The sequence below is a fragment of the Pelophylax lessonae genome (genome assembly GCF_965119305.1).
Source record: "Pelophylax lessonae genome assembly, chromosome: 11".
Taxonomy (NCBI): Eukaryota; Metazoa; Chordata; class Amphibia; order Anura; family Ranidae; genus Pelophylax; species Pelophylax lessonae.
In genome coordinates, this window is record NC_138778.1 from 188,597,703 (window position 1) to 188,620,936 (window position 23,234).

At 45.5% G+C, this 23,234-nt stretch overlaps 1 protein-coding gene across 1 annotated transcript in view; it reads left to right on the forward strand.

The window, feature by feature from the left end:
* CCDC47 (coiled-coil domain containing 47) overlaps positions 1-23,234 on the forward strand; it is a gene marked incomplete at its 5' end in the record, with an annotated part of 39,838 nt that overhangs the window by 11,229 nt on the left and 5,375 nt on the right. Inside the window, 9 exons of the mRNA XM_082271997.1 lie at positions 4,201-4,311; positions 7,539-7,713; positions 7,860-7,981; positions 9,799-9,864; positions 10,333-10,434; positions 10,515-10,625; positions 10,713-10,798; positions 22,462-22,520; positions 22,605-22,714. Of these exons, the coding sequence (XP_082128123.1) occupies positions 4,201-4,311; positions 7,539-7,713; positions 7,860-7,981; positions 9,799-9,864; positions 10,333-10,434; positions 10,515-10,625; positions 10,713-10,798; positions 22,462-22,520; positions 22,605-22,714 (942 nt within the window). The remainder of the gene's footprint in view (positions 1-4,200; positions 4,312-7,538; positions 7,714-7,859; positions 7,982-9,798; positions 9,865-10,332; positions 10,435-10,514; positions 10,626-10,712; positions 10,799-22,461; positions 22,521-22,604; positions 22,715-23,234) is intronic.

Sequence of the window (23,234 nt, forward strand, 5' to 3'; positions counted from 1 at the left end):
TCACAGCACATTTTATTTTTTTTCCTGGAAGAGGGGCACAGAACAGGCAGCTCTTGTGACACGAGTCTTGGTTCAGTGTACACAACAATGTGACTGGATGTACTAACACAATGGCTTTTATAGAACACAGAAAGGTTGTAGGATGTGTAGGTCAGGTGGACACACAGACAACTAAACAGTTAAAGCATTTAAGCTTCCCTTAGTGCCGGTTCACACTAACGCGTCACGACTTCGGGGGCGACCTGTGAAGTCGCGTGCACCACGACTTCGGCGCGACTTGCACTGACTTCATATAATGAATGTTTATGCAAGTCGCCCTGAAGTAGTACAGGAACCTTTTTCTAAGTCAGAGCGACTTGAGTTTCTCCTATTAGAACGGGTCCTGTAGCACACAATGGACCGTGACTTGTCAGGCTGACCAGTCGCCTGACAAGTTGCGGTAGTGTGAATGGGGTCTTAAAGTGTTACTAAACCCACAACGGTAAAATCAGTGTGTATATGCAGTAAATCATGCTTGTTATACTCACTCACTGTGGAACCTAAGGGGGTTTATCCTCTGCATTGTATAAAAGGGCTGTTTGATCCTGTCTTCTCGGTTCCTTCCCTTCTTCCACATTCCCCAAACCATCTCATGATAGAACAGAGCCTTGGGGGCACTCTGCACATGAGTTTGGTGTGTATTGCTAGAGTTTTTTTTTTTTTTTTTTTCCCTTTTATGAGAGTGCATGTGATCAGCACAGGGCCAATCAGCACTGTCCAGACAGAGGGTCAGGCGTCCTGTAGCCTCATAGGGCAATCAGGGGAGAATGAAAACTCCTCCTTCAAGCTTTACCCAGATGCTGATAGAAGTCACTAGACTGCTCTAACTGCTGATGGGGAAAAAGTATTTAGCAGTTTATATTTACTAAAATAATTGCATTTCCGTGTTCTGTGTACTGTGGGAGACCAGATATAGTGACTGCAGGCTCGTGGGTTTAGTAACACTTTAAAGCGGTTGTAAACCCTATGAAAAAAATAAATAAAAAAAAAAAAAACCTGCAAGACAAAGGCATAATGAGCTAGTATGCATCGCATACTAGCCCATTATGTTTAACTTACCTTAAAACGAAGCCCCGACACGGACCCCCGGACATCGATGCAGGCGCTGCCATGATCCCTCGTCGTCTCTTCCGGGTTCGGCGGCTCCGGCGCGCTGATTGGCCGGAAGAGACGGCTCCAGCGCGCTGATTGGCCGGAGCCGCGATGACGTCACTCCCGCGCATGCGCGCGGGAGTGATTTTTCCGGCAAGCTCCCGGCAAGTTAATTGAAGGTCCCCCCGGACCTTCAGAGCGCATGCGCCGCTCACGCGAGCGGCTGCATGCACTGTAAATATCTCCTAAACCGTGCCGGTTTAGGAGATATTATTTGTACCTACAGGTAAGCCTTATTATAGGCTTACCTGTAGGTAAAAGTGTCAAAAAGCGGGATACAACCGCTTTAACATTGTAAAAGTTGTAATTCTCAGACATTATTTGGATACTAGAAATAGCTTCTTTCATCGCCAATGTTGGCACAGAAACGCCTAAAACTTTTAATGAGGAGAAGCTTAGTGTGGAATAGAAAGGGCTGGTTTAGTCAAACCCTTGCTTTATCCATGCAGGACCCCTTTTCTCCAGAAGCACAAACTCTCTTCTACTTTGCTGCCACATCCCTTTGCTTAGTCACGAAAAGTATAGGCAATACCCTGTGACTTGCTCAGTGTGATAGCACTGGTGTTTAATGATTGGTCCAGTGCTCTCTGGTTGTGGGTGCGTACCCAACCACCACAATGAGAACTGAAGCTATGTATGAGCTCTGAGGGATGGGTATATTAAAGTGAGTTAATGCTTTTCTCTGTTGGGAAAAGCAGTTTCCTTTAATACAGATCACCACCCACACCCCGATTTTTTATTTGTTTCCCCCTCGCTGTTACCCCCCTGCTTACTGGAAGGTGGGTGCTGCACATTTCAGATACTCACCCATCCACCGTTGTCTGCGGAGATCCTCTCATGCCAAGCCACTGATCGGTCCTGTGCACTGCTACGTTATCCCTGACAACATCAATAGGCCCGCTGCCTCTTCCAGGTTCAACAGGTGGGACTCTTGATGACATGCAACTAGAAGCGCCCCCCCCCCCCCCTGTGAATTGCACTGTAAGGCCTCCTGGGATATGTGATGAGGCACAGTTGGGTACAGTACATGTCATTTGCCTGTGATGTACATATCTAAGGGAGTGCAGCAAGTACAGTACACGTCATTTTCCTGTGATGTATATATCCCAGAGAGCACAGCGGGCACAGTACACGTCATTTTCCTGTGATGTACATATCCCCGAAGGCACAGTACACATCATTTGCCTGTGATGTACATATCCCAGAGAGCACAGCAAGCACAGTACACGTCATTTTCCTGTGATATACATATCCCAGAAGGCACCGCGGGCACAGTACACCTCATTCGCCTGTGATGTACATATCCCAGGGAGCACAGTACACATTCGCCTGTGATGTACATATCCAAGGGAGCGCAGCAAGCACTGTACATGTCATTTAGAACTTTAATTTTCTGGTTGAAAATCTGCTTTAAGTGTCGGGTCACACTTATGCAATGCGGGAAGGCTGCGAATTCGCAGCCTGTTCCCGCATCGCATCCGCACAAGAGGCAGTTCACATTGCCATATGCGATACGCTGGGGGTGTCAATGAAATGTTAACGACACCCCCAGTTTGTGCGATCTTTACAGTTCGCACAGGATCGGATCGCACAAGTGTGAAACACTGTGCGATCCGATCCTGATGCGGCTGAAAAAAAGGGTCCTGTGCGTCTTTGCTGCGGGTGCAGTGCGAATTTAGCCATACAAAGTGTATGGCTGAATTCGCACCGCACAGCCGATCGCATGTAATGAAGGAGCAGTGCGCTCCGATATTACATGCGATCGCCGCAGCCACAAGAATGTGAACCTTCACTAAGAGAAGTATGACTTTTATTTATTTTATTTTTTTAAGAATCATACTTTCCTAGGTGGATGCAGCATCGGTCCCCTGCCGGCTCTTAACACCGAGAATGGAGCGATCAAACACCACAGATCTCTCCATTCTCACAGTTCCCTAAGCGGAGAGCTGGTAACAGTCACTGCTCTCTGCTCTGCCCCCTCCTCTGTCAGTGGAGCGCAGGGCTGTGGAGGGGGTGGCAGCGGCTGTCTCAGTGGTTCGCTGAGAGGCTGAGCTGAGTGCTGGTCCAGATATGTGGTCGGATCCGGACGCCATTGTCGCAATCTTGCCTGAGCCTGGACTGGCTCTGTGACGTCAGTCGACATCGGGCCTTAGAACGAACTGAACTCCTGTGATCCATAGAGCTTTAACTGTACTTCTCCTTTTAAAAGGTTACTCCACTTTCGTGGGGGAAAAAAAATAGCAAATAAAAAAGAATATAGTGTATACAATTGCGACAAAGATCCTATTATGATTGAATGTTATTAAAAATTACCTTTCCTTTTCAATCTGCAGCTGTTTTAATTTTCTGTAAATGCAATGCAATATGGCTGCCTGGAGCTGTTCTGTACACAGAATGTATACTGACCACACCCCCAGAAACATAATTTCCTGCTTGTGTGATTGGCTCACTGATTTTCCCAGAAGTCTGCCTAAGATACAAGTCAGATTTCTGGCATCCCCTGCCATAAAAATTTCATTTTTGATTAGATACTCCCAAAAGGAACACGTCTAAAGGGATGCAGGCCCAGCAGATTTCCTCATTGAAGCCCTGCAGGTGCCACAGCTGATTATTAATTATGAAACCACTTCCATTAGATCCCCTGAGCACAGAGGAACAAACAATGATTTCTTCAGAATAACAAAAGGTGGGAATCTGCAACAGTTTGTTAAAATCCGTGCAATGTACAGAGATCACCCAGAGGGGAATGTGTTTTTCTCAACAAAAGTGGAGTTACGCTTTAAGGTTAGGTAATGTTCCGTTTAGGTGTTAATTGCTAGGTTGTGTTAGGGCAAAACCACATCGTATTCTCACATTTCTGATTAGCACCCTAAGAGCTTGTCACTCAAAGCATAGAATGTTATGTTGATGTGTTTTTGAGCTCAACAAAATGCATTTTCACTTTACTTGTATTCTTTCTTTTTTATTTGTAACTTCACATGACAACCTCCATTTACTTTTGTGTCTCAGGAGTCGGATACGGACACTGAACCATACGACGATGAAGAGTTTGAAGGTTATGAAGATAAGATTGATTCAGGCAGCCCCAGCAAGAACAAGGATCCCATCACCATTGTGGATGTAAGGAAAAATATTCCTATTCTCTAAATATACTGTATAATATGGAGGGGAATTTAACGTGTATGACAAAAAAAAAAAATTTATACTGCACCTCCTGAGGCTACCAAAATAAATGTATTGATTAGACTAAAAATTACTGTAGCACCCTTCTAATCAGGTGCTAGGTAAAAGCATCAGATTGCTTTCCTGCTTATCAGAGAGCAGGGTTTCTAGTTTTGCCTGTTACATGTGTCCAGGGTGTGATTCACTTAGGCTGAGGGAGTGTCCCCACTGTATCCAATAGGGGAGCCTGTTGGACAGTGGAGGAAACCCAGCCAGTGACACACAGGCTTTTGTGGCAGTCCCAGTGGGAGGGCACAACGGTGGTGCATCCTGGGATTGGACCTAAAAGCCAAGGGCACATGTAACAGGGCATCTTTGACGGGAAGAAGAGTCCCAGGAGGAGGGTGACGGCTTACTCTCCTCCTGTCAGCAAGGAAAGCGGTCACAGGCAGTCGGCCTGGGGAGCCAGAGTGTGGTGCCGTGCTGAAAGGTCCAGGATGCTGACTGCGGAGTTTAAGGCACAGCTCACTGAGGAAAAACAGTGTCTGCGAGTACCAGGGAGCCTGCCGGGGGTCTGTCCAGAAAGGGGACCACTCCAGTGAGGTCCGAGGACAAGAGCTTGCACACATGGTCAGTAAGAAAGGGGGTGCCAAGTTAGACCCTGAAGAGCGATTCACAAGATAGTTTAATATTCAGATCTTCACTTCAGTGGCAAGGTGAAGCAGCGGCCTTGCTGCATTCTACAATCAGTTGTCCTCAGAATTGTGCATAGTTACTAGTTGGAGTATCCCACTCATCCCTTCTCCTATCCAAGTTCCTAAATAAATACAAAAAAAAACCCCAAATCCCCTGGACTGTTTAATGACTGAGACAAGTGTCAAGATTTAATGGACTGTTGCTATGGGTAACCCAGGGGAATCCGCTTTAAGCAGCTCCCATGGGGGCAGTGCTACATTACAATAATACAGTGCATGTCTCATAGACCCCCCTCTGGAGCGGCCCTGAAGTCCTCTCCTCCCGAAACCACCTAAAACCCCTAACTCCCCCTAGGATGTAATATAGGAGACCCAATACCTCCCTATGGTATGAGCAGTCCGCTGGATATAAAAATAGAGAACTAGAAGTCTGTGTCACCTGGGTACATAATTGTTGAAGATGTGGGATAGGTAATGTATAATAGACAATACGGCAAGGCAAGATGATACAAAAAGCATGCAGTCTCCTGACTACTGTAACTACGGCTCATCGGTATGTGCCGGGCCCAGCTGTTTGGAAAGCAATAATCTGCAGTGTAGCAGCTGATTGATCATCAGCTGTGGTGGCGGATTGCTGGTCAGGGTTAGCTGACTCCAATGAAGGTATAGCAGTCTTGCCGGCTAGAGTGTCATTTTCTCCTCTCTGATCTGTGGAGGAAGGAGGCTGTATCAGATACAAATGTGCAGGGTGATACAAAAGACGGTCTCTCCAGGTTACTGACTCTACGCCGGGTGCAGCCTGCTTGGGGAGCAATACTCTGCAGTGTTAGCAGCTGATTGACCATCGGTTCTAGAGCGGAATGCTAGTCAAGGTAAAATGTATTCCATACACGTACTTGCAACAATGTGTTAGCCTCACCATTCCTGCCAGCTTGTGTATCCTTTTCACCTCTACGATGTATACGGGAGTAATGCTCGGTTCACACTGGTGCGATTCCTGTGCGGGTTCCCGCATTGCACCTAAATCGCACACTGGTTCACTCTGACCTCTGCGGATGTCAGTGTAAAGGTAATGACACCCCCAGATCGCAATGCGAATTGTGAAATGGTACAAACTGTATGGCGGAGTTTGCATTGCACGGACATCGCATGCTGTACGAATTACACGCGATGTCTTTGTTCACACAAGTGTGAACCCAGCCTAAGCCCTTGTTAACGCTGAATGCGGCTTTGAAATCGTGCAACTTCACTTGAAATCGCACAATTTCAAAGCTGTCTGTCAGTACAAATTCAGGTGCGACTTGGCTGACATCTGAGCGACTTTATGCATAGTAAGTCTGCTTGCCAATTGTTCACCCAGGGGATGTACATAGCAAACAAGGCTGCAATGTGTTCTGTCCAGGACAGGATTTTCTCTATTCTTTTTGCCGCAGTGAGACTTCTTGACTCTCCCTGATGGTTGATGTACACCACTGCCATCGCATTCCCTGAATCCAGAGCTAATGATCTGATACTAGGTCAATCAAATGCTGCAGAGACAGCCAAATTACCTAACTGCCAAGATGTTTATTAAGAGGAGATTCCGATGGCAATCAAGTTCCCTGCACCAACACAGTGCCTCCTACCCAGTCTGACAGGCTGGCATCTGTTGTCATGATCTTCGAAATCACAGGGTGGAATGACTTCCGATGTATGAATCAGATTGAAGCCATCAGGACAGGGACAGGCTGGTGCTTGGCGACAAGTGAAGCTTTATGTCCAATGATAGGACTGACTTGTCCCATGATGACAGAATGTCACGTTACAGATTCCTTAAATGTAGCTGGGAAAATGAACTGCCTCTAAGAAGCCCACCATTAGACCCCAGGACTTTTATGCAGAAGCAAAGACTCAGGCGGCTCCTGGACTGCAGAGCCTATGCAAGTCACACCTGAAATCGCCAAAAGTAGTGCAGAAAGTACTTTTTCAAGTATAAACAGTTCTGTTGCTGACAATAGGGTGCAACTTGTCTTGTGATTTGACCTGTCAAATCGCATGACAAGTCACACAGGTGTGAACATGGGCTAAGGTTGCAGCATCAGATACAAGTGTGTTTGGTACAAGTTAATCTCACCACTCCTGCCGTCTTGTGGGTTCTTGTCTTCTATGTGGTTGGATCATAGAAATGATGACTCCCATGAAAAGTTATTCACCAATATATCCAGCTGCCATGATGGTAAATTGTCTCATGCATTGAGGTCCTGTCGGCGTGCACTTCAAACAGGTATCAGGACTCCAGGTGGGGGAGAGGGGGGGGGTACACCCCCGGTACACCCCCCACCTGATACCTGTTTGAGGTACAGTATCCTTTTTGGTATTTTTTGTCTTATGTATGAAATTTGGATGAGCTTCCCCGATACAGGGTATTGGCACCAATAGAGATACCGCTTCAGAACATAGAATTTACCGCCTAATCCTGGTTTCATTTTATGTTGTGTACCTTTCCACTAGGTCCCTGCTCACCTACAGAACAGCTGGGAGAGCTATTATATGGAAATCCTTATGGTCACTGGCCTCTTAGCCTATATCATGAACTACATCATCGGCAAAAACAAGAACAGCCGCCTTGCACATGCTTGGTTCAACTCCCACAGAGAGCTCCTGGAGAGCAACTTCTCTCTAGTAGGTGAGTGTGGCATTGGGGACATCTAGTGCATCTTTTGATCGGAATGAGTGTATTTTATTGGAAAAAATGCCGCAGATGGCGCTATGTCTAGAATAAGGCATTTACAGAACCAGCTATCAACTAAACTGTTCGTATTCTTTTTGCAGGAGATGATGGGACAAGCAAAGAAGCAGTGAGCACAGGGAAACTGAACCAAGAGAACGAGCACATTTACAACCTCTGGTGTTCTGGACGTCTGTGTTGCGAGGGCATGCTGATTCAGCTGAAGGTGCTGTCATTGTCCTCTGTTTTGTCTTTATACCAGAGTAATGGGTTAAGCCTGTAATATTCAGGGCTAGCAGATTGGCTCTATCCTGATAAAAAATGATTGTATAGATCAGTGTTTCTCAACTCCGGTCCTCAGGGCACACTAACAGGCCAGATTTTAAGTATTACCTTGGGGAGATGCAGACTAGAATACGGCAATCACTGAGCAGCAAATGATATCCGCTGTGATGTACTTCAGTTTTCTTGCAAACCTGGCCTGTTAGTGTGTCCTGAGGACTGGAGTTGAGAAACACTGGTATAGATTAGCTAGCTCCCCATACTACATATTATTATTTATTTTTTGTTAATTCTAAACTGGGTTGTACAGTCAGATTGTAACATGTATTGACCTTTAGGCTGGCTGTACACTATACAATCTCTACAGTTTAAATTTACCAAAACTATGTAATAGGAGGACACACCTGAACAATCCATGAAAATGGCATCAAATCATCAACTACATGGTTAATGCTAGATCTATTAAAAAGATTATACAATCCGATAGTATGGTGGCCAGAAATGTATTATTCTGATTGGTTCTTCACAGAATCCGATAAAACAATCCAGTCTATGAATTCTCAAAAAGACATGGTCATTGATTGATTTTCAAGCAAAACCATTGAACAAATAAGGACGTGTCAATATTTGGTCAATGACGTCATTCAAATGAGGTAGGGTCGGTATCTGGGTGCCCCTTATTATTAAAAGGGGCTTTCAGGTAACGATAAGCTCACTTCCTGCAAACCCCCACAATGCCGGGGTTGTGGGGAAAAGGCCCTTATTCCCATTAACATGGGGACAAGGTACATTGAGGACATGGTATGGTTCAGGAGGGGACGCACGCTTGTTTGCCCCTCCCTTTCCTGGACTGGCAGACTGCATGTCTCGATACGGGTCTGGAATGGATTTTTGGACCAGGGGACCTCACACAGCCAGGAGGGGGTGGGGTCTCCCTGATCTTTGACCTCTCTTGTTATTGTTATGAAATTGGAAAAAGTTAAGGCTTGTACACACTATAAGAAAATTGGGCGAAAATTTTAGTCCAAAGAATTTTCGTATGATTTTTTACACAACTTTCGACAGCCTATTCCGAATTTTGGTACAAAAATTCTCGAAGGGACAAACTCAGAAATTTTTCTCGTACGGGAATAACAAATTAATTTTGTTTTAACGTGTACCATTTTTGTACAAGAAAAATCAGAAAAAGAATGCACGTGGTCAGAAACAACAAAAGAAAAAGCGTTTTGTGGTACGAGAATTTTCGTACGAATTTTCATTAATCTGTTCGGATTTGCTGTGAAACAACGAGGAAAATCGGACAATCGTTCACCCAATTTTTCAATAGTGTGTACCCCACTTTAAACTCCTCCAACACAGCCAGAGGGGCCCCCTGATCCTTTGTTTATAGATAAAAATAAAATACAGGGGCGCCTCTAATAGAAACAGGTGTAAGTCACCAGCCATGCAATATCTAAATACTTGAATGTTCCTAGCTTTGACAGAGACCCTCCAGCTGCGGATCGGGCAGACGTCATATCTTTTACATATAAATAATCTGTAAGCAAAGCATTAGAACACAAACCTATTGGTTGTAGAAAAGGTATCCCAGCATTAGGTTTGCACTTTTATAGAGATCCTTTATTTGTAATGGATGTAATGTTTATAAAAGATTACATTTCCCTCAAAAGGAAGTTGCAAGTTTTTCAGTTGAAGGGTAAGTCCCAGTTGTTTGCTTCTCTGGGGCAATGGTATTAAAATCTTCTTCTTCCTGTTTTCCAGTTTTTGAAACGCCAGGACCTGTTGAATGTGTTGGCTCGTATGATGCGTCCAGCTTGTGATCAAGTAGTATGTATTTTTTTTAAATACTTCCCATGTACTGCCTCTCATTAAAGGCTTGTTTACACCATACGTGCATGGGAAAACCGTGCAGATTTCACTTGCAGAGACATCAGTTGGCGTCAGTTATGTGCCCTGTTCACCCCAACTTTGAGATCGTGTCCGTTTTTTTCTCCCCTGCAAAAAACTGCATACACGTTGCAGATCTGTGATTATGTGATACCAGTGTTGTGGTGTAAACAGGGCACATAGAGAGCCATTATTTTTGTGTTGTGCCCTTCTAGAACGCATGCATAAAAACTGACCTCTCTGCACCATGGTGTGAATGAGCCCTAAATCTTTGTAGAAAATAAAATTCCCGTGTAATGAGCTCCAGAACTATTCAGCATTTTTCATTTCTGGAAAACATCTCGGCTCTACAGTTCTGTGGTGTGTTTTTAAGACAGTATTTTTTTTTGTCTCTCTGTTACTCCCAAGCAAGTAAAAGTGACAATGAATGATGAGGATATGGATACGTATGTATTTGCCGTTGGTACTCGAAAGACCCTGGCACGGCTGCAGAAAGAGATGCAGGACTTGGTAAGGTTCCCATACTTTGGTAGCTGATGAACCATGATTGTGGTATAAACACCCTAACAGGTCTGTTTTCTTCTGTATAGAGTGAGTTCTGCAGTGATAAGCCCAAGTCTGCAGCCAAGCTGGGGCTCCCGGAATCTCTGGCTATTCTGTCTGAGATGGGGGAGGTCACAGACGGTGTCCTAGACACTAAGGTGTGGAATGAAAACTTTTCCTCTTTATAGCTATAGCCCGATTCCCTCTAGACAAACCACTACATGTGCTCTCTCTTTCTCCCACAGATGGTTCACTTTCTAACAAACTACGCTGATAAGATTGAATCCATCCATTTCTCGGACCAATTTTCTGGTCCAAAGCTTATGCAAGAGTAAGTAATCCGAGCAGGGAGCTATTTTATGTGCGTGATATCATGGCTTTCTGTTGCAGGGGTACCCTGCCCTCTGATGTTAGCTCAAGATAATTATAGTCATTTTATTAAGGAGTAACTCCACATTTGCTGTTGTTAAAAATGTATATTTCTGGTTCAGTTTGTAGCCAGCTGTGATTTTAACCACTTGGCAATCGCCTTATAGCAGGTTTACTGCTACCAGGCGGCTTTTTGGTGCAGAATCACACACACACACACACCACATATATATATATATATATATATATATATAGATAGATAGATAGATAGATAGATAGATAGATAGATAGATAGATAGATAGATAGAGAGAGATATATATATATATATATATATATATATATATCTCTCTATCTATAGATAGATAGATAGAGATATCTAGATATATATACATTTAGTGTGTGTGATTCTGCACTTGTGCCCAAGGGGCACGTGCATGCTTCCCCCTCCGGCGTGCCGCTTTTGCTGTGATCAGTCACAGCAGAAGCGGGTGCCGGCCAATAGATGTCTGCCGGCACCCGCTGATCATTGGGAAGAGAGGCTGGATGGAGCTCTGCCTATCTAAGTAGAGTAGACCTATTTTCTGACAAGCGGGGATGTGATGGATTTTCTTTCCCTGCAAACCGTGGAAATAAAACCATCACATTCCTTAGTAAAAGCAACTCCCAAAGTACACAAAAACACTGGCTGGGCACACATTTAACCCTTTGATCGCCCTAGATGTTTATCCCTTGCCAGTGTCCTTAGTACAGTTGTCCACCTCAATCTCGCAGTCCCACTATAAGTCACTGATCACCACCATTACTAGTATAAAAAAATAAATAAAAAAATCCGGTATATATCCTATAGTTTGTAGATGCTATAACTTGTGTAAACCAATCCATATACTCTGATTTTTTTTAATAAAAATATGTAGCAAAGTACATATTGGCCTAAATTTATGAAAAAAAATAGATTTTTTTTTTTTATTGGATATGTTTTATAGCAGAAAGTAAAAAATATTATCTTTTATTTCAAAATTTTTTGGTCTTTTTTTTGTTTTTATAGCTCAAAAAATAAAAAAATGCAGTGATGATCAAATACCACCAAAAGAAAATTCTATTTGTGGATAAAAAATGTCATACATTTTTTTTTTTTGGTACAGTGTTGAATGATGGCTCAATTGTTAGTTAAAGTTAACACAGTGCCGTTTCGCAAAGAAATGACCTGGTCATTAAGGGGGTAAATCCTCCGCAGGTCAAGTAGTAAAGAACTGGCAGAAATCCCAAATAGGGTTTCCTTGTGTGTGGGAGCGTTCTGTATACTCTTGGCATCATTACCCACTCATATGGTAGGCTCCCTGCTCTTACCAGCACTTTTTTCTCTTATTAACCACTTGCCAACCGCCGCAAGTACATATACTGCGGCGGTCAGCCCCTCACAGGCAGAGTGACGTATCGGTACGTCACTAGCCTGTGAGGCTCTGGGGAGCGAGCGCGCGCTGCCATGGACCCCCCAGCGCGCGTGGCCGGCGGACCCGATGTCCGCCGGTCACTCAGCGATCGTCAGGGGAGAGGGAGAAAGGCAGGCGGCTAGTGTAAACAAGCCGCCTGTCATTCTCCCCTGTGTAGAAGCAATGATCATACTGTTCTACTATGTAGGACCGTTGATCATTGTTCCTACAGCTCAAGCCACAGCCAATCATCGTTAGAATCACGCCCCCTAGGGACACACACAGCCCCTCCCTCTCAAATAAAGTTAACCCCTTCACTGCCAGTGTAATTTTACAGTAACAGTATAGTAACAGTAATATATAGCACTGATTACTGTAGAAATGTCACTGGTAACCCCAAAAGTGTCAAAAATGTCAGTCAAGGGTCCGATCTGTCCGCCCCAATGTCGCAGTACCGCAAGAAAAATCGCAGATCGCCGGCATTACGCGTTAAAAAAAAAAAAAACAACAAAAATCTTTCCATTTCACAAAAATGTGAAAAATATTGTTATTTTTGCAAAATTGACGCTATTTTTTTGTTTATAGCGCATGATCAAAAAATCGCACAGGTGATCAAATACCACCAAAAGAAAGCTCTGTTTGTGGGGGAAAAAAAGGATGTCAAATTCGTTTAGGTACAGCGTCGCTCGACCGCGCAATTGTCCGTTAAAGTCACACAGTGCCGAATTGCAAAATACCCCCTGGTCTTTCAGCAGCCAAATCCTCCGGGGCTTAAGTGGTTAAAACTAAACCTGTTACTATAGTAGGAAGACCCTCCCACCCAACGGTGTAGGATGTAAGAAAAGAATGGAATTTGGAATTTTTGTCCATCAGATTTTTATCAAAGTGTATTTATAGGAATTTTTTTTTTTTTTTGTTAAAACAAATACAGAAAGGGAAAAAAAAGAACAAAGATCAGGTTGCCTAACATCAATAAGCGCATCCGAAAATAACAACATTGATGCAAATGATTCAGTAACGTTAGATTTCTCTTTTGTTCATTGACGGACACAGCACTGCATATTCAGAACCATAAGGTTATATCGCCCCCTACAAGAGTAGGACACTAGGCAGAAAAAAGGACTTTTATCTTTTGTCCATCAGATTGTGCCGGGATCTCTGGTCCTGGCACTTTTTTTTTTTAAATGGCTTGTTTCCTTTTTTATTAAAAAAGAATAGCGCGCAAATGCAAAAGAAATAACTACCAAATCTGAAGACAATCCATAAATAAAAATGGGGGTTTGGTCCCACCATATGGCCATATCGTGCTCAAGCCCACCACTGCGTCAAAGTACCCCATTATCAGTGGGTCCTACACTATCCATGAAAAAGAGATGAATCCAGCCTAACCCTTGGAGATAATACTCCTTGCTGGGAAGGATGTGCAAATGTTTCCTTTTTTGGTTTTCCTGTGAGAGCTACAATCATCTGCCGGGCTGGGCGACAGGCTAGATGATCTAGATCCAGTGGTGCCCCCAGTCTGGCCAGCGAGCACCTACAGACCAGAGCTCTGCGCTGGGTTCACCGCGACATAGCCCCACTGGACGGGGGCCGGCCTGCAAGTTAAACGCCTCACAAGGTTGCATTTGACCGGGTCTTGGCCCGAGTCACAGCATTCCTCCTCACCGACAGCGCCCCATTTCGATGGCGGAGGGGTTCTGTCTGGAGTGGTGCCTGCCTGGTTTAGTGGTATAGTAAGTAAGATGTCCCCCCCCCCCCCCCCCTCTCCCCATGGATGCGGTGTGGAGTGGACATGGGCACCCCCCTGGCAACCAGTCCTGTGGGTTCCCCTCCTCACGGGGTAGCGTGGTGGGTTGGCAGGTGGATGGGGCTGGTGTGCAGCACTGTATTGGGGGGGTGGGCATGGCGCCTGGTGGGACAACCTTCCCGGCTGGGGTGGGTACTGGCAGTTGTTTGTGTCCTGTGCCCGGATCCCCCCTTCCATTGTGGATGTGGCCTGGGCTCCAGGGGTCGCTCCTGGGAGCCCAGTGGTCGGCGGCATTACATTAGGGCCACCTGTGTGTCCCTCCTATATCGGCTATGTTTCTGTAGTCTGGCAGCCGTTTTTGGTTGGTTCGCCGTGCATTAAGAGCATGACAGTGGAGCCTCTAGGCGGCCATTATGGCTGTGGGGGCTCCTCCTTTTCCCCTGGTTTTTGACTCCTGGGTTTCCTTTTCCTCTGGACACCACTACTGGATACTGGTGCAGCTCGGTGCTACTCTGGTGGGATGGTGAGTTCTGATGGGGTCCCTCCCTCTCTCTCTGCTGCAGCTGGTGGATTACATAGTTACATAGTTAGTGAGGTTGAAAAAAGACACAAGTCCATCCAGTCCAACCCATGATGCGTGTGTGTTTGCTTTTAACCGTACATTGTGTACCCCTGTATGTTGTGGTCTTTAAGGTGTACATCTAATAGTTTTTTGAAACTATCTATGCTCCCCGCTGATACGACAGCTTGTGGAAGAGAATTCCACATCCTTACCGCTCTTACAGTGAAGAACCCCCTACGCACTTTAAGGTTAAACCGCCTTTCCTCAAGTTTTAGTGAGTGGCCACGTGTCTTATTGTATTCCCTTTCTCTGAATAGTTTGTTCCTTATGCTAGGGTCGCCAGTACAGTATTTGTACATTGATATCATATCCCCCCTCAATCGTCTCTTCTCCAGAGAGAATAGGTTCAGTGCTTGTAGTCTTTCCTCATAGCCGATGTCCTCCATTCCCCTAATTATTTTTGTTGCCCTCCTCTGGACTTTCTCCAGTTCCAGCACATCCTTCCTGCGGACCGGTGCCCAGAACTGGACAGCATACTCCAGATGTGGCCGGACCAGAGTCTTGTAGAGCGGGAGATTAATCTCTTTATTTCTGGAGTGAATCCCCCTTTTTATACATCCCAGTATTCTGTTGGCTTTGCTTGCGGCGGCTTGGCATTGCATGCCACTGCCAAGCCTGTTGTCTACCAGTACCCCCAAGTCCTTTTCCATCCTAGACTCACCCAGAGGTTCACCCCCTAGTGAATAGCTTGCTTTCTGGTTTCTGGCACCCAAGTGCATTACTTTACATTTTTCTACATTAAACCTCATCTGCCATGTGGTTGCCCACCCCGTTATTTTGTTCAGGTCTGCTTGCAAGATTTCCACATCCTGCATAGAAGATATTGGCATGCCTAATTTAGTATCATCTGCAAATACTGAGATTGTACTAGATATCCCCTCCTCTAGATCATTTATGAATAAATTAAACAGGATTGGTCCCAGGACAGAACCCTGGGGGACCCCACTTTCCACACCCGCCCAATCCGAGTACTCCCCATCAATCACCACCCTCTGGACTCTCCCCTGGAGCCAGGTCTCTATCCAGGTACTCACCTTATGATCCATACCTACCTTCCTTAGTTTGTACAGTAAGCGTTTGTGAGGAACGGTGTCAAAGGCCTTTGCGAAGTCCAGATACACCACATCCACAGGCTTACCTTTATCTAGGTGGCAGCTCACTTCATCGTAGAAGGTTAACAGATTGGTTTGGCACGAACGATTTTTCATGAATCCATGCTGATTTCTACTTATAATACCATTTTCATTACTAAAGTCTTGTATGTGGTCCCTTATCATCCCCTCCAAAATTTTGCAGACTACTGATGTTAGGCTGACCGGCCTATAGTTACCCGGGATATATCTCGGCCCCTTTTTAAATATTGGTACCACGTTGGCTTTTTTCCAATCAGCTGGCACCATACCCGTCTGTAAACTATCCTTAAAGATCAAGAATAATGGTCTGGCAATCACCTGGCTGAGCTCATTAAGAACCCTCGGGTGCAAGCCATCCGGTCCCGGGGATTTATTTATGTTAAGTTTCTCTAGTTTAGCTCTAAGTCTATCCTCTGTTAGCCATGGCGGCACTTCCTGAGGTGTATTATTTAGTTCGGCCTTACAAGCGGGTTTCGTGTAGCCCCCCGATTCCTTTGTGAAGACTGAAGAAAAGAAATTATTTAACACTTCCGCCTTTTCTCTGTCCTCAGTGGCCATTTTTCCTTTATCATCTTTTATGGGGCCAATGTGCTCTGGCCTGGCTTTCTTACTGTTTATATACTTAAAGAACTTCTTGGGGTTCTTTTTGCTCTCCTCCGCTATATGTCTCTCGTGTTCTATTTTAGCCGCCCTGATTTCATCTTTACATTTCTTATTACACTCTTTGTAGTGCTTAAATGCTGCCAATGACCCCTCAGTCTTGTATTTTTTGAAGGCCTTTTCTTTAGCTCTAATATACATTTTAATGTTGGAGTTTAGCCACCCAGGGTTTAGTTTTGCTCTTTTAAATTTATTTCCCTGTGGAATGCACTGGCCCACTCCCTTGTTAAGTATGCTCTTGAAGCACTCCCATTTTTCCTCCGTGTTCTTTGTTCCCAGGGTTCTATCCCATTTGATATTTTCTAGCAGCGAGCGCAGTTTAGGGAAATTGGCTCTTGTGAAATTCAGTGTCCTTATATTACCCTTGTGTTTCCTATTACTGTAATTAATACTGAAACCAATTGACCTATGGTCACTGTTCCCTAAGTTGTCCCGTATTTCTATATCCGTGATCAGGTCTGTATTGTTGGTAATCAGTAGGTCAAGTACCGCATTGCTTCTTGTCGGTGCATTCACCATCTGACCCATGAAATTGTCCTGCAAAACATTTAGGAACTGCCGAGCCTTGGCTGAGTGTGCGGTTCCTTCTGCCCAGTCTATATCTGGATAATTAAAGTCCCCCATTATAATGACATTTCCCATCCTTGCTGCCAATCCTATCTGTAACATGAGGTCCGCCTCACCCTCCTCCCTCTGGTTGGGGGGCCTATAGCATACGCCCAATATTACCTTCCCCGCCGTGCCTTCCCTTTGAAGCTCTACCCATAGGGATTCTGCCTCGTCCTTAGCTCCATTATTAATATCATCCCTCATATTTATCTGTATACTGTTCTTAATATACAAACATACCCCTCCCCCTTTTTTACCTTCTCTATCCCTGCGATAAAGGGAATACCCCTGAATGGACGCCATCCAGTCATGAGAGCTGTCAAACCAAGTCTCAGTTATCCCCACAAAATCTAAGTCCTCCTCAAATATCAGCAGCTCCAGCTCTCCCATCTTGTTGGCCAGGCTTCTGGCATTGGTATACAAACCTCGTAATTTTGATCGGTTATATTTATCCTCTTTTGATGTTTTTAGGCTGCTCTCTTGATTTTTCCCCGTACCCACCCTGGGTATAGGAGCTCCGCACACCCTATCGCTAATGCCCCCATTTCTGCCCTCTGAAACTTGCTTTCCACTGGGTAATTCTACATCTGTACCCTCCCCCCCATTCCCTAGTTTAAAAGCCCCTCTAACTTTTCGGCCATCCTCGCACCCAGTACGGCTGCACCCACCCCATTTAGGTGCAATCCGTTGCTCTACTTTCGGGTAGTAGTCCCCTAGCAGTGCTAGACACTTTGCTGGTGGGTTCCCCCGTTAACTCATTGAGTCTCAGAAGCATGTTTCCCCACCTGACCCCCTCGCGGAGGCAGCAGGTCCCTTGGTGTCCCAGCCCTCCATTGTTGCACTGACGGTGGTCCTGGAGTCCATTGTTTCCCGAGTTGAGGTGGCCTTTGGGCGGCGGGCTAGCAGAAACCTCATCTGTCTCGTCAGACCCTGAAACCCTCACCTGTCTCGTCAGGCCATGACACTGGCTCTACCATCGCGGATGTGGACCACCCTGAAGCCACGCTCCCTGATCTATCAGATAGTGAGGATAATCCCTCCACAACTGTAGCTGCGCATGAGAAGGCCCTAGTTGACCCACTGATTCTATCTGTGCGGAAGACTTTAAAGATGAAGGATGCAGCTGAAGCGTCTGGGGAGTTGGCCATCCCTTTTGGCATCCACAAGCCATCTCGCACGGCAAAGGTGTTCCCCTATCCCTCCTATTTTGACAAGTTTGTCTAAAAAGATTGAGAGTGTCCAAAATGTCCCTTTGTGGTTCCTAAACGCTTTGCTGTGAGGTACCCCTTTTGAAGAGTCACTCCTCAAGAAATAGACTGTCCCACCAGTAGTGGACCCCCCTGTCTCCAGGTTAAAAAAAGGCAACCATGATTCTGATGGAGGAATTCCCGTCTTAAAGGAACTCGGCTGACAGAAAGGCGCCGTCTGTGTCTTGTAATATGTTCACTATTGCTGATTCGGCACTGAAGCCAATCCTGACCATTGCCCTGGTGTCGCAAACACTAACCAAGTGGGCTAAATTTTTGCACCATGATCTTGGGGGTGAGCAGATTCCCCCGGCCTTTGCTGAGTTGGCGGAGCAATTGGTCCAGGGGCTGTAATTTGTCTGCGATGCCTCTTTGGACGTGGCTCCCTTGATTTCTAAGCTATCTGTTTCGACAGTGGTGCTTAGGCATGTGTTGTGGCTTGAGTGTTGGTCTGACTGATTTAAGCTGGATACACACTATCCAACTTTTGTGGTTAGATTTCCTTCAGATTTACCTTTTCTATGTAGTGCAAGGGCCTGCCAGATTGCATACAAATTGAAAGTGTTTAGGTTTGACCTCATATTATATGGTTTTGGTAAATCTAAAGGAAAAAGTCTTCAGAAAATCTTATAGTGTGTATGGCCCATAACCCTTTCAATGCAATCACCTGTTTGGGGCTACCCTGGATGAAATCTATTAAGAGTCTCATGGGGTGAAAGAGTACCTTTCTTCCACAGTCTGGGAAGGGCAAAGAACCTCGTCGGAGACGCTGCTCTTCTTCTTTCTCGTTTTTTTTTTTGTCCCTCGGGGTCCACTGACAAGGGTTCAAAACCTTTCAAGCCCTTCTCGGGAGGTTCAAAGCAGCCCTCATCTGGCAAGCTGAAAGCGTCTCTAGACCCGCGGACAAGGATCCTTTTGGATGAAGATGCGCCCTCACCCATGCCTGGGTTGGGGGGACGTCTTAGTTGGTTTCCCGGCCTGTGGACCTCCTTGGTAAACGAAAAATGGGTTCATAAAGGGAATTTGTCCAATTACAAGATAGTTTTGTTCTTGCCCTCTGGAAAGGTTCTTTCCTTCTTATGTGCGTCTGTCCCCGGACCGATTGCAAGCTCTCTTAGGGGCGGTGCGGGACCTGTTGCTTCAGGGAGTGATTGTTCCAGTATTAGAACGGATTCAACGTTTTTATTCAAACCTATTTACGGTCCCAAAGAAGGAGGGCAAGGTCCGTCCGATTCTGAACCTCAAGACTCTGAACTGCTTTGTGCGGGTACAGGAATTCAGAAAGGAGTCCATTCGCACGGTATTGGCATCCCTACATCAGGGGGATTTTATAACCTCTATTGACATCAAAGATGCTTATTTGCACAATCCAATATGTGCCCGACACCAGCGTTTCCTCCGTTTTGCTGTGGGGGAGAAGCACTATCAGTTTCTGGCGTTACCCTTTGGTCTCGCCTCCGCTCCTCGGGTCTTCACAAAAGTGTTGGCCTTGGTTCTACATCAGCGGGAGATTGCAGTACTAAGCTACCTGGATGACCTCCTCCTGTGAGCAGAATCCTCTTCTGCCTTGATGGATGATGTGGAGATCACTTACAGACCCTGAAGGAGTTTGGTTGGCTTCTAAACTACTGGAAGTCTGCTCTGATTCCATTCAAAAAATTGGATTATCTGGGTCTGACTCTGGATTCAGCTCTAGCCAGAGTGTTCCTTCCTTTTGACAAACTCCAGAAGTTGCATGCTGTGATTCATATATTGCTGTCCAGCAGGTGGTCCTCCCCCTGGACTTGCATGCAGGTGCTGGGCCTGGGACCTTCGAGGCGGTTCCGTTTGCACAGTTCCATACGAGATCCCGGGAAATTGGGACAAGTGTCCAAAGTCACTGGACAATCAGATTTGGCTGAGCTGGAAAACCAGGGGTTCCCTGGTCTGGCGGCTTTGCTCTTCGGCAGGGCAAATCTTTTCTCCCTTTGTGTTGGACAGTGTTCACAACAGATGCCAGTCTGTGTCTGGCTGGGGAGGTGTCCTGGGACTGAACTCCGCTCAGAGTTGTTGGACGCTGGAGGAATCCAGACTATTGATCAATGTCTTGGAACTTAAAGTGATCAGGCTGTACCTGGATCACTGGACGGATCCGCTACAGGGGCTTCTAGTACGGATCTAGTTGGACAATGCCACAGCGGCGACTTATGACAATCCACTAGGGTGAAACCAAAAGTGTGTTGGCGGCTCTCTCTGGTTGACAGAATAATTCCTGCCGGCCCTCTCCGCCTTACACATTCCAGGAGTGGAACACTGGCAGGCGGGCGGACTATCTCAGTTGGTAGGCATTGGACAAAGGGGAGTGGTCCCTTCATCAGGACGTGTTTCATCTGATATGTCTGCGGTGGGGCACCACAGAGGTGGATCTGGTGCGACGTCCCTTGAAGACTGCCTCTCAGGGAGGACCTGCTGTTCCAAGGGCCGATCTTCCATCCTGCTTTACAGTGGCTGGCTTTGATGGCCTGGTTTTTGAAAGCAAGGTGCTGAAGAATAGAGGTATAACCTGGGTCAGGGATTCCGACACTGCTGAAGGCTAGGCAGTCTATCTCCTAAAAATGTTTATCGTACGTGGAAAGCGTACATTTTGTGGTGTGAGTCGAGTGGTGTTCACTCTCGTTCTTTATTGGTGGCTCGGCTTTTGACCTTCTTTCAATGAGGTGTTTAAGCAGAACTTGGCCTTGAGTACCATCAAGGGCCAGGTGTCTGCCCCGGCGGTCTTCTCTCAGCAGCCCCTAGCCACGCATTCCTTGGTGCGTACTATTCATTCAAGGGGTTCGACACCTGGGGCCGCCAGTGAAGTCTGCGGATGCTTCCTTTAGCCGCATAGTTTTGCAGGCTGCTGTTTCAAGGGTCTGTTCCTTCTTTGGGGGTGTATTGTTCAGGTTGGACTCCAGTTGTTTTTTGTTAAGCTCCTGTTACCTTGTCGGCTCTTGTGTTTAGCCTTGGTAATTTTTTGTTGTCCCACCCCTCATGTTTGGCACTGCTTGGGGACATCCCTATGGTTCTGAATATGGAGCGCTGTGTCCTTCAATGAACGAAAGCGAAAATAAGATTTGCGTACTTACCGTAAAATCCATTTCTCTGAGTTTGACTTGACACCACAACCGCCACTCTATGGAGTTTTGATACTTCTGACTCTGCTTTTTACTAAACTGAAGACCTATAGCCGAGAGGGAGATATATACCACCTAGGACTGCACATAGGTGTAGCCAAGTCTTCTTCTTTTTTTTTTTTTTTTTCTCTTTCTGCCTCGTGTCCTACTCCTGTAGGGGATGATATAACCCTATGGTTCTGAATATGGAGCGCTGTGTCCGTCCATGAACTCAGAGAAATGGATTTTACGATATGTACAAAAATCCTTTTTTTTTTTCAAAAATATTGCAGAAATAACCAGTTTATTATATCAATACTATACAGAAACTCTCTATAACAGGCCATTCCAGTCTACTCAAAACATACCCAACCTCTAATATAGAGTAGAACTTGATGCATTCATCCAAATGTTTTCAAATTTTTGCGAAGTATTACGTTGATCGTATGTGCGTTTCTCAAACATTAGATGTTTGACCCTCCCCCCCCCCTATAGCTATTCACTTGGGAAGCTCAGTGTACTGTTGCCTCTTCCCCAGCTGTTATGCAGCTGAGAACAGCTGGAATGTGATCACTCCTAAAAAATGGGGGGAAAATTTTTTTTTTTTTTTTGTATATACGAAACTGCTTTGTCTTTTCATTTCTATTTTAAACTGAATGGGTTGATTTTACAAGGTGATTGTTTACATCAGCCGTCTGTCTTTCTCCCTCTCCTGTGGAAGTTCGCGAGTGGCCGGCTGACATCGGAGCCGCCGGTCACTCGCGCTAGGTCCCCAGGGAACGAGCGGGGGCGGGAGCTCGCCCCCTATAGGCTCGTGGGTGAGCGACGTAGGTCTACGTCTCTTTGCCCAGCAGCGGCAGACTCGTTAAGCGGTCGGCAAGTGGTTAAATTATTGAAATAAATTCAAACATTGCAGGTACTAGTTGATCATATTTGCTGTATCAGAGATTAAACAACATTGTCTGTCATATAAAAAAGCGGCCTGTGACTCTAGATCCTCATGGTAAATTGTAGCTCTGTGGTCTCATTCCTTCCTATGTTACAGGGAGGGGCAGCCACTAAAACTGCCAGAAACTAAGAAGACCCTGTTGTTTACATTTAATGGTGAGTAGCTAGCTCTATAAATGCACTGTACGGCAGATAATGCTGTAAGACTGCACTGGAGTAAACCTTTATCCTTCACACCAGTGCCTGGAGGAGGAAATGCGTCTGTTAAAGATATGGAGTCCCTTCTGCCACTAATGAACATGATCATGTACAGCATTGACAAAGTAAGGAAGTTCCGTTTGAACAGAGAGGTAAGTGGATGCTTTTTACATCAACATGAGTCTCAATTCTGAATGATTTTGCCTGGGGAAGCAAATGTAACATTACATACATACATACATAATCTTGTCTGTTGCGCCTCTTCACTGTATTCTAGGCTGAGTATTGTAGGGTGGTAACATTTCAGTGCTACTTCCTCACTTCTTGCCTGCTCTGTAGTCTCCGTCAAAAGGATTGTACCTGTACGTCCTCTGGTTGAAGTGGTTATGCCGGGGTATGCTGCAGCTGACCCCGGATTTTTTTTTTTTTTTTTGAGTTGTTGATGCTGAATAAAGTAAAAGTGATCTGAGCAGCTAAATAGCCGCTGGATCAATTTTACATGCGACCCACTGGGGAACCTGAGCATAATTTTGGTCTAATGTAAACGGGCCCGTTACCAACCTGTGAAAGTCGCATCTGATTAAACCGATCTTGGTTTGATTGGGTGCTTTTAAGGGCAGAGGAGAGATCTGGGGGTCTAATTATTATTATTATTATTATACAGGATTTATA